This window comes from Vicia villosa, linkage group LG2 (genome assembly GCF_029867415.1).
Source record: "Vicia villosa cultivar HV-30 ecotype Madison, WI linkage group LG2, Vvil1.0, whole genome shotgun sequence".
Classification (NCBI taxonomy): Eukaryota; Viridiplantae; Streptophyta; class Magnoliopsida; order Fabales; family Fabaceae; genus Vicia; species Vicia villosa.
Genome location: NC_081181.1, coordinates 67,932,146 through 67,944,946, shown reverse-complemented (window position 1 = coordinate 67,944,946; position 12,801 = coordinate 67,932,146). Strand labels below are relative to the sequence as shown.

General features: G+C 38.2%; 1 protein-coding gene across 1 annotated transcript in view; it reads left to right on the top strand.

The window, feature by feature from the left end:
* LOC131651184 (uncharacterized) overlaps positions 1-12,465 on the top strand; it is a 56,850-nt gene extending 44,385 nt beyond the window's left edge. Inside the window, exons 3-4 of the mRNA XM_058920849.1 lie at positions 11,952-12,105; positions 12,189-12,465. Of these exons, the coding sequence (XP_058776832.1) occupies positions 11,952-12,105; positions 12,189-12,440 (406 nt within the window). The 3' untranslated portion in view covers positions 12,441-12,465. The remainder of the gene's footprint in view (positions 1-11,951; positions 12,106-12,188) is intronic.
* Positions 12,466-12,801: the final 336 nt, after the last annotated feature.

The window sequence follows — 12,801 nt, the reverse complement described above, 5'->3', positions numbered from 1 at the left end:
AGTACAAAACTCAACCGCTTCTTCAACAACGTATCGTTCGGCAATACAACCCTCCGGTCGACTTCTGTTTTTCACGTACCCTTTTAATATTTTCATATAACGTTCAGCAGGGTACATCCATCTCATATAAGCTGGTCCGCACAATTGTGTCTCTTTCACAAGATGAACGACTAGATGAACCATTATGTCAAAAAACGAGGGAGGAAAATACATTTCAAGATCACATAAAGTAACAACTATCTCTTTTTGCAATGTTGGTAAGATCGCGGGATCGACCACCTTACTGCAAATTGACCTGAAGAAGAAACACAGCTTAGTTATTGCGCTTCTTACTTTTTCTGGCAGAATAGAACGTATACCTATTGGTAAAAAATGTTCCATTATAACATGACAATCATGCGTCTTCAAACTCTTTAACTTGAGGTCTTTCATGGACACAAGTCTTCTAATATCTGAAGAGTAGCCTTCTGGAACTTTAACTTCACTGAGGAACTTACACAATGTTTTCTTCTCCTTTCTAGATAGAGTGTAAACAGCAGGTGGCAGATATGTCCGTCTTCCTTTCGTCACGGGTCTCAATTCAGTTCTCATCCCCATGTTTACCATGTCATTCCTTATGTTAACGCCATCCTTAGACTTTCCTGGTATATTGAGTAACGTACCTATAACGCTGTCAAATACATTTTTTTCAATATGCATAACATCCAGGAAATGTCTTACGTACAACGACTTCCAATATGGAAGTTCAAAAAAAAATGGACTTCTTCTTCCACCCACCCTTGACAAGTGAATGTGCAAAAGGCTTGCCAAACTGAGTGCTCACATCTTTCACCTTTTCAAAAATTTGATCACCTGACAAAAAAGGCGGGGCTGTACCATGTTCGGCCTTTCCGTTGAATGCTTTTCTCCACCCACGGTAGTGATGATTAGAATTTAAGAATCTACGATGGCCGAGAAAGACATTCTTCTGACAAAGATCCAATCGTGTCGTATCGGTTTCATCTTCACAAATGGGACACGCCTTTTGACCTTTATTGCTGTACCCGGATAGATTTCCGTATGCTGGAAAATCATTAATTGTTCCAAACAACATCGCCCTCAAGTTGAAACTTTCCTTCCTATACCCATCGTAAACCTCCACACCGTTGTCCCACAAAAACTTTAAATCTTCGATTAACGGTGCCAAGTATACGTCTATGTCATTCCCTGGTTGTTTAGGCCCAGAAATTAGCATTGATAACATCATGTACTTACGCTTCATACATAGCCACGGAGGTAGGTTATAGATCATAAGAATCACAGGCCATGTGCTATGCGAGATACTTTGAATACCATGCGGGTTCATTCCATCAGTAGACAATGACAACCGAAGGTTTCTTGCTTCTTTTCCAAATTCAGGATAATCAGTATCAACTTTCATCCATTGTGGTGAGTCTGCCGGATGTCGCAACTTTCCATCAATAATTCTTTCATCTGCATGCCAAGTCAAGTGTCTTGAATCGGTCTCACTACGATACATGCGTCTAAATCTCGGAATTATAGGAAAATACCATAAGACTTTAGCAGGAGACAACTTTTTCTTATATCGAGGGGCACCACATTTAGGACACTCATTCAACGCTGCATACTCGTTTCGAAACAAAACGCAATCGTTTGGACATGCATGTATCTTATCATAGCTCATGCCAATAGAGGACAACATCTTTTTGGCTTCATACGTTCGATTGGGAAGAACATTATCCTCTGGTAGCATATCTTTCATAAGGGCTAATAACTCTGTGAAACTTTTATCCGACCATCCATTGTCCGCCTTTAAGTTGTACAACTTTAACACCGCAGACAATCTTGTGAATTTTGAACAACCATCATACAACGGTTTCTCTACATCGCTTACCAACCTCTCAAACATTTTGGGACAATCCGCAAGATCTTCTTCAAGCGCTTCTGCAATCTCTTCGACTCGATCGCAATCGTATGTGTCTGTGCAATCGTCGTTTGAAGCATACTTCCTATTACACCTCGACTCAACATTCCCGTTACTTTTCTCACCATGCATTGTCCAACATGTATAACTTCTATCAATTCCAAACCGTAGTAAATGGGATCCCAACTGTTTCCCGTCAACCTTACCCCCATAACAGCAACCCAAGCAAGGACACGGCATTCGAAGCGGGTCTTCGGAGTGCTTAACCGCAAACTCAACGAATTCCCATACCCCTTTCTCGTACTGTTTCGACAATCGGTTTGAATTCATCCATGTCTTAATTAAGCTAAACAAATGCTTCTTGGTTTCTCTATCAGGTACTAAGGAATTCTGTCAAGATAATAAATAGCTATCATCATAATAGAATACCTAATCAGAATACCCGATTTCTTAAAGAAGACATTACCTTATTTCAAGGTAATATAAGTCCACAAACCAAAAAATTGGTTGAGAGACACTAAATTGATATTAAATAGAACCATAAACAATAAACTATAAGCAGAAAATAACAAACTATAAGCAAGAAGAAAGGGATAGTAACCTGAATTAGACTTGATGTGGGAGATGGTAGGTTTGAATCGGCGTTGTACAAGTAGAAACCAGAGACTTCAAAGTAACTGTAAAATTAAACACACACACACACGATGCAGTTAAATACAAATATCATAAAAGTGTGCAATTCTCATTAAAAAAACCCTATAAATAGTACCATAAAATATAATAGAAGTAGACAAATCTCACTTTCAATTTCAAAAAGTAAGAGTGGCTAAGCATAGATAGGATAAGGATGGCCACGGTTCAGTCAATAATATTTTATAAGAAGTTTAATTATCAAATACCACTAGGTGGAATAACTTAAACACGTACAGGAAGATGACTGACCAAAATTTATTAACTCAAATAAGTGCTTTTTATTTTATCAAATAAGTGATTTTTTAATAGTCACTAAATCACGAAAGTAACGAGAATTAACATATCTTTTCCATGCATGCATGCTTTGAATTAATAAGAATGTTATTCTATCGTTAATTTCAAAGGATACTATTAAATCTTAATAATCAATAAGATAGCACTCAAAATATCTTCACTAATTTGTCGGTGTCGTGTTGTATTTACACACAACATAACCTATAATCACTCAAATTATCTTCACTCTTTTATGAATATATTTCAACAAGAATCCAATTTCCAAACCAAATATAATCCGGGAATTTTCAAAAAAGAGTCATTAAAATGCAATCCTATCAATTACTATTTCTCTTCCCTAAATGCACCTGGACATGTTATAATATCATCAAGTGTAACAAGAAAATTAGTAAGTAAGCGTCCGGTTCATTCACCATAGATGCATGTTTCGGCATAACCGATCCGATTGTCATATTTCGGCATGATATCTCAACTTCACCACTCAATCGACACTAGTAAAAATAACTATAATGTTTCAGCTTAATTGAAAATGATTAAAACCTAAGCAGTATGAATAAGAAGTATGAAGAGAACACTAGAATACAGAATCCTCTCTCAGCATATTCAAAAACCTAAGCAGTATGAATAAGAAGCAAAAGAGAACACTAGAATACAGAATGATATGAACATGATGATTCAATATGAATAAGAAGCAGAAGAGACAACATAGAAATTACCTAAAGGGATGCAGCAAACAAGAGGCGGAGGGAGAACGGAGAACGACACTGAAGCGGCGGAGACGGCACTGCACTGAAGCGGCGGAGACGGCTGAAGGTCGTGGAAGGTCGTGGCGGAGGTCGTGGCGGAGGATTGAAATTGATTTAGGGAAGAAATTGATTTAGGGATTCTGTGTTATGTCGCGAAGGAGAAGAAGAGATGCTGAGAAATATTGGGGCAAGTTTAATTTGTTCTATTTTAAAACACCTACGAGGGCGCTTTTGAGAAGCGCTTTAGAAGGACCCCCTATGCCAGCGCTTTTTAGGAGAAAAACGCTTTCGTATCCTACCCCTATAGCAGCGCTTTAGAAAGCGCTTTCGTAGCCCATTCTGTAAGAGCGCTTCTAAAAAGCGCTGTCATACCCACCCCCTTTAAGAGCGCTTTTAGAAAGCGCTTTCATACCCCCCCCTATAAGAGCGCTTTTGAAAAGCGCTTTCATTACCCCCCCCCCCCCCCTTTAAGAGCGCTTTTTTAGCGTGTTTTTTTATTTTGTTTTTAGTGCAACCTATAACAGCGCTTTTTACTAGAAGCGCTTTAGTAGGGGTGCTGTTAAAACTTAAATTTGGCGTAGTGTTTCCTTGCAAGTTTTGTTTATACCCTAACCGTTTGGTTTCCTTGCAGGATTTGTGTGTACCCTAACAAATTGATCTCCTAGCAGGATTTGTTATACCCTAACAACTTGATCTTCTTGCAGGATTTTTTTTCATACCCTAACGATTTGATTTCCTTGCAGGTTTTATGTGTAGGACTCCCTTGTCCATATTACCTTATGCTTTTACCAAACATGTTTACTAACCTTTTTCAAGGATCTTAGGAATTCATGGCGCATACCTTCCAGGTACTATGGAAAGACTATCAAGAGCCTAAACTTCTGACAAGGGGCAAGAGGATTTATTTTCCTCTAGCTAGATGCCTTCAAACTCAAGGGTACAATTCCTATCAAGGGGCAAGAGGATTTATTTTCCTCTAGCCAGATGCCTTCAAACTCAAGGGTACAGTTCCTATCAAGGGGCAAGAGGATTTATTTTCCTTTAGCCACATGCTTTTAAGCTCAAAAGTACCATACCCCAAATCAGAGGCTATGACCCACTGGATATGGTGAGCCTGATTCTTAAAGAAGGACGTTCAAAGATGGAAGTCGTAGTTCTTCAACAAAGCTGCAACTACATTTCAATGTTGCAAATTGGGTTCCAGAAAGATCCTTGAAAACATTGCATATGCATTTGCATACATATCATTGCATAACAGGTTTCCAGACAACGAGCTTATCATTTTCTGCCTCAAATCCCTAAAGCTTGATACTTACAACTCCTTTGTGGCTTCGTCAGAATCTTCTTCTTAGAAGTAATCTGTAGTTCAGATACGAACACTTGGTTTGATTTCCTCTCTGGGGCACTTGGTCAGTCGATCGATAATTGCCAACTAGTCCGAGATAAGGTACAAGACCTGATTGATGCAAAGGCTATCATATTCACACCTGCAGGCCAGATTTGAAGTTCTCCTTCGACTCAATGGACCTTCTGAAGCAATAAGTCCATACGGAGAAAATCTCCTCAATGTTGGCAATTCGTAATTTCTCATGCATTTTCATGCGTAATCTTTCTTGTTCTTGTTCAATACTGTCTATATGCAATACTTGTTTGTTTTTGAACTATAATAATGATGCATTGGATATGTTTGTCTTGAAAAAATTCATTCGTTCTCGCTCTAATATGTTTTTATTTGCCTGTGATACCAAACTCTCAGTGATAAAGCATGATGACTCTGAAGGGAGAATGACGAACGCATAATACCAATAATCTCAAATGGTGTGCTTTCGAGTAAAACCCTGTTGATGATGTACATGCATTGTTTCAAATTCCCAAACACTGGAGATATAAGGAAGTTAATCCCTTGTCAACCCCTTTGAGCCTTGAAGTAGGAGTTTCTTTTCTATACGAAAAAACCCTCACATTTAACCTAGGGGCAGGGTAGTGTTCAGTTAACCTGATTGGGTGTTCAAAATTCAGCAGGACCTCGCACCTAAGGAAACAATAATGGTTATCCTTCAAAAGGTTCAGGAAAAGTCGAGACCTCAATGGTCACCTCTCGCGTAATAAGAGGTCAAATATGACGATACAACAACGACTATCCCTCGTCGACCAAGAAATGAGGCAGTCACAATCTTTCCAAAAAGACGTCTCAGGATCATACGACTTGCTCAAAAAATAAAAAGAACGAATTAAAAAAAAAAGAGAAAAGAAAGCCCGCTAAGTCAATAACTTGAAAACAAATGACTAAGGCAAAAGTTAGGGCATCCCGCTGGACTTCAAACTCAGAATTCAAAAGAATTTGTCCAGGCAAAAGTTAGGGAAACAAAAAAGATCCTCAACAAAAGGGGCAAATTCGTGTGTCTATAAATTCAAGATCGTGTGATCAGACGCCAAGAATAAAAGGTAAGTGACTGTCATGTCCAAACACCTTGTCGATTCCTCAATCGTCTCAAACTCCTCTTGAAGGATGAATGCTCGCGTCGAGTTAACTGAACTTAGGTTGGAGAACATCACGAAGGGGGTGGGCACCAATAAAATTTTGAGCCTATATATCTTTTTTTTTAAAACCATTAACCTGGCCACGTTACAACCCTCAAAAGTCCTAATTGAAGCAGGGTTAATTCGAAAGCATACTATAACGAGAAAACGGTAAACCGACTCCTAGGAGTTTTGCTAAAACATTTGAGTTGGTATCACGCCACTTTTCACAAAAATCGATGTTTTGACATCCTTTCAAAAAAAATATTTCAAGACAAACATGAACTTTGCATTAGATTTACATTTCTCATACTAAACATTCTTTGCATATGAACAAGTACTTGACACCAGGAAAACTTCCATCATGAGCTGCAGATGAAAAGTTTAACCCTCTCAAGGGACAAGTTGTCTTCGGAACTCCGTTGAGTTCGAGCATGAACATCTCAAATTATAATCACCCTCAGGGTCACAAAAACGGTTGAAATACCCCATGGACTAAGCGTTCAGATATTCGGGGCAATCAAGCCAAGATTCAAAGGATCTCTCAAAACTGCTGAAATTACCAGGAGCCTTCACCCAAGCACAACTAGAATTACCTCCAACCCTGATCAACCAGAGGCATGATTCCTAAGTTCATGATACAGGGGCATGTTGCTTATGATAGCACGAATATCAGAAAGTCCCCCGATAGATAAAGCTACAGAGACGTCTCGTACGCCCGACTCAGTCAGTCAAAAGCTTGTATATACAAGGGGCATGACATATCTCATTCATCAGGGGCAATCAAGTCAAGATTCCGAGAATCTCTCAAAGATGCAAAAAACAATCAGGGGCATGTATCCAAGTAAATCTTAGTCTATTTCCAATCAACATGGGGCATTGTCCTGGGCCAATGATTACGAGGGGCATGACGCCCATAGTGCACATCTCATAAAGTCCTCGCGAGGCGAATCTTTCCGAAGTCCCTACTAACTGGGGCAAATCTATGCAAGTCCAGTTTGACAGCTTGATCAATACTCAGTAGGGTGTCCTAAATCGAATGGTAGTTACTACAATACTGGGGGCAATTTTCAAGACACCCATGTCTCCCCATAGAGCCGGGTTCACAAGATCATATCCCCACAGAGTAATCCTCAAAGAAGATATCTTTGAACATACTCGTCCCGACAAAGACATGGCTCCCCACTAGAGTTTACATCTTCAACACCACCGGTTCTCCGACACTTTGCTCTTCTCCAACATGGCTTACTAATATCTTTATCTCCAGTCAGGGTACATCAAGTTACTGGTTATCCCCAAGCAAGAATCATAAATTCCCAGCTGAGCATCTTCAAAACAAGATCAGACATCAAAACCACAAAGGCATAGAGATTTATTTTCTCAATAAAGACAACATAAATCATATTCACATATCATATGGCATAAACATATTCATACATTGCATACATTACCGCATAATGAATTCATCCATAACATATAAAGTTTCTCTTTTATTTTGAGGGACTCATTACATAATACATGCATCATGACATTGCATAACTATACCTATTGCAGGATACAGGCACAGACAAATGAACGAAATCTCCAACTTTCCAAGATCTAATTCAGCTACTACGAATAGTACTGACACGGTCAACGCTCGAAGATCTAATTCATTTACCACGAACGGTAATGACACGATCACTTTCAAAGATCTAATTCAGTTACTACGAACGGTACTGACACGGTCAACGCTCGAAGATCTAATTCATTTACCACGAACGGTAATGACACGATCACTTTCAAAGATCTAATTCAGTTACTACGAACGGTACTGACACGGTCAACGCTCAAAGATCTAATTCATTTACCACGAACGGTAATGACACGATCATTTTCAAAGATCTAATTCAGTTACTACAAACGGTACTGACACGGTCAACTCCCAGAGATCTAATTCTATCATCACGAACGGTGTAGACACGATCACTGACCTTCCCAGTCTAATTCAGTTGCTACGAACGGTACTGACACGACAAGAGAATCTAATTCTATCATCACGAACGATGTAGACACGATTATCTCTCTAAGATCTAATTCAGTTACTACGAACGGTGCTGACATGATCGACCTTTAAAGAGATCTAATTCCATCATCACGAACAATGTGGATACGATCAACTATTTCCTAAGTCTAATTCAGTTACTACGAACGGTGCTGACACGACCAACTCTCAAAGATCTAATTCATCTACTACGAACGGTAATGACACGATCAACATTTAAATACTCCTCAACACAGGGGATCAGTCTAACGCACGACTTATCCTCCAATCTAACGCACGACTCATTCCTTCAACCTAACGCACGGTTTTTCCAGACATCTGCTGATGCAAGCTAGACCCAGTCTAACGTACGACTTAATCTAAGTCTTTTCCTCAGAAACAGTCTAACGTACGACACATTCTGACTCTTAAGTATATCAAGTCAGATGGCATCTTCAAGCCCATGTCCATCATACATCTTCTCGACACACCTGGATGGCATCTTTAAGCCCACCACCGACAATGGAGTCACAATTGATCATGACAATGGAGTCAAACTGATCACGGCAATATAGCCACCGACGATAGAGTCACAATTGATCACAACAATGGAGTCAAAGTGATCATGACAATGGAGTCACGACAATGGAGCCACCAATATAGTCCTGAATCTTAGTAACAAGAGGTGGTCAAGACAACAGAGTCAACGATCTAATCTTAATACTTCGGCATTGGAGCCAACAATTTAATTCAGAAACAATTTAGAGGAGATTGAGGATAAGCACGTCAGTTACATCCTAACGAACAGTTCATTCTGATGTTCTCATATACTCATAATCTTCAGATGTAGTCTAACGTACGACTGCACTCTGACCTTCATATTATCGAAAGACCGGTGGCATCTTTAAGCCCACCTCCGACAGCATCCTGTTAATCCAACCAATGGCATCTTTAAGCCCATTCAAACCATCTCCGGCATAGGTCCCTGCATCAACAGGGGCAAATTTCTGGGTATTCTAGTGTTCAATCCTCTTCCACCTTCAGATTACGATAGGCAAACAAGCCAATCTACATCCTCAGGTTTAAGAAAATTGAACAGGGGCAGCTGTCATACCCCAAAATTTGCCCACACTTTTCGAAATTTCAAAACTGTTTCAAAAAATTGGATTTTTATAAAATCTTGGGTTCATTTACATTGGCACCCTGAATTTTATAAATATTCGATTTAAAGTCTATTTTAAAATATAATAGTTTACTCTTAAATTATTTATATTTTAACAAATAGAAGGCAAATCAAACTCCTTCAAGGCCCTTAATCACCATAAAAAATATGTTTTCATGAAGTTGGAAATATTTCAAAATAATAAGGAAAGAATTCTTAGCATTCATGACTATCAAATGCATGGTTTCTTGCCTTAAACCTTCATTTATCCATTCTATAAATTAACAACACATAGTTCTTCTTTTGGTCACGTACAAAAAAACACATTAGACACTTCCAATCCACAACTAACAACCATCCATTCTTGTACATAAAAATACACTAACCCAATTATCCCAAGTCAAACACAGCACATAATCCCACCGAAAGAACACATCAAAGAGGACACAAAATTCTCTTCTTTCACGTGTAACAACAAAACCACAAACCTTCTGCATACCCAACTCAAAACATCACCAGTAATATCCCAGAAAATACAAAAAAATAAAATAAAGCACAAGACTCCTGCATCTCACCTTTTCAATTACCACCAATGTCATAAGCTTTTCTAAACTATCAACAATTTTCCTCTAAAAAACAAATTCTCTTTTATACACTAACAAAAACATTCCATTAACCATCAAATAAAATCTAAAATATTACGATTGGTATATGCTTTGTGTTGTTTTTTTTGCAGAAAAGGAGAAAAAGCTTTTACGGAGACAAATTTGTAACTCCCTCCGCTTCAGATAGCGAATCACCACCGACGAGGACCACCACCAACACCGATGACTGCCACCCGATCCGCCGCCGCCGACGCACGCAGAGCCACCTGCGACTTCCGTTACGATCCTGCAACCACCGTGTTGCTGTCCTACATCCACCGTGCACCGTCACCGCCATAAACGTGATATTTCTTATGCTCACCATTGTTGTTGTTTTCTTTTGATCTGTGTTGTTGTTATGCAGGAGAAAGATTAGAGGTTTGTTGGTGGTGTGAAAAAGAGAGACTGAGTTTAAGCTTCACGTTTTTCCTTTCTTTATTTTGTTTTTATTTTCAATTAATTATACGCCAAGTATTCATTAATAAGTCAAATAATATCTCCTTGTTTTTTTATTTGCAACCTCTTTTATTTAGTAATTATAATTAATAAATAAATGAAAAAGTTTCTTTCAAGAGTGAGTTAAAGAGGTGGACGTTATGTCTCACCTTTATTTTTTTATTTTTATTTTTTATTTTTTAAATAATATTTCTTTAGTTTTTTTGTATATAATAACCATTTAGTGTTAAAAAAAAAAGTTTTTTTTATTTTTATTTTTTTTATTATTATAATTCTTTATTTTAATTGACTAAAAATATTATATATATATATATATATATATATATATATATATATATATATATACCAAAAATATTTTGTTTTAACTTTTACCTTTTCTTTTTTTAGGATTTAATATTGATTACTTTAGTGTCTTTGTTAATTTTGATCATTGCTTGCTCAATTTTTGTCATCTATTATGTATCATTCTATGCTTCATTGCTAACATTCTTGTTTTTGCGAGGTACTATCATTGAGGCGTTGGATTTTCTTGCGGATGTTTATAGTTCATTATAACTCTTGTATATATTATTCTCTTTATCTCCACCTTAATTTCCGTCTAGGTTTATTGTAATAATTTATAGTTAGTTTCATCCCCCATTTTATTACTTGTAATCCCCCACCCCGAAGCCATGTAATAGCGTAGGAGTCTTATTTTTAATTCCTGTAAATATTAACTGCTTAGATGTATGGCTAATAGGATTGTATGGAAAGATAAAATCAATCATAGATCACCCCTAATTCCAAGATAAATAAAAATAACTGAATGCAACACACTTGCACGCACTCACCTCTAGGATACGCCCCTCTTGGTTGCCTTCGATTATAAGGTCGTGTCCCTCGAAATGTAGAGGTACCCATTAGCAAAAGTCCCTTGATACAAAATCGTCAATAAGTCCCTCGATGATCCTCGATTGTTGCCTACGAAAAAGTGACGACCGTCCCTCCAAATATTGCTAAAGGTACCTCTACCTGTTGCTTTCAATGACCATCGATGACCCTTCGATGTCCCTTAAACACGTCCAATATAAACAAGGACTACCTACTTCTACATAGTACGGATAGTCCTGGGAACGTTAAAAAGTATAGAAAAAGATCAACTATCTAGGGTAGTGCTCTTAATCTGCCTAGCTCAATTAAAAACATCTTTCCAAAATTCTTTCAAAAACTAAGGCTACGCATTTACGCTAAAGTCCTTATGCCCCTTTTCAACTCAAAATAAACAAACATGAGCTAAGCAAGTTAAGAGCCCGTAGATAACTACGGATGAAAAGGGTGCTTGCACCTTCCCTTTTCATAACTTACCCCCCGAGCCCGTTTTCTTTCAGAAAAGGTCTTTTTCTGTACTTTTTACCTTTCCTAACATTGGACAAAATAAAAGTCGGTAGCGACTCATGCTTACCGCAACATTGTTGCCTATAAAAATAAAAGTTAGTTCACCGTGTTACAGGTACTATGGCAACAACAATTTCGCACTTTCATCATTTAAGGAGGTGGTGACAAATGAAGATTTGCCACGTTTTCACAGCAGAAGTCTAGGTCATCGGGACATTTGTTTTTTTGACATGGATGTCTTCCCTTTCAGTGTAGATCGTCCTAAATTAGTTGAGTGATAATTTTAATTTTTCTTAGTATTTGTGCATCACCAACATGTAAAAGTAAAAACTAACATGTTTTTATTTTGTAGAAATTGCATGAGGATTTCGCTTCGTTTCTCGGTGACTATGGATATGAATATGTAAGACTTTGCGGTGACAATGGAAGGAATAAATGCATGACGGCATTAAACCTTTCAGACCCCCGCCGCACTAAATTAGGATATGGATGGGACGACTTCTGCGCGGAAAACAACTTCAAACGCGGAGACCGCCTCCGATTTAGGTTAGACGTTAATTCTGTTGCCAAAATATGTCATGTGTATTCACTCCCACAGGTGTAGGAAAATATTTTCCAAATAATAATACATCTGATTTTATGAGTTTCCAATTAATACTTTAGGTTAATCTGTTATATATACTGGATAGCAATGATACTGCATGTATTATGATTTATCAAAAGAGCCTTGTAAGGAAAGTCGAGCAAAGTCACTTCCTCCCCAACAGAGTTATGTTCTAATCCCCCACACAGTTGCCAATCATCTTTGGCACTATGAGGTTCTCAACGCCCATCCACAATGGCGTCTCAAGATCACAAGCAACGGACCCCAATGATCCTACTCCTCTGTCCCACCAAGGGCCTTTATTTGGCACTCTCTGCATATAGAATCCATTGCATATAGCATTGCATCCTCGAAAGCGTAG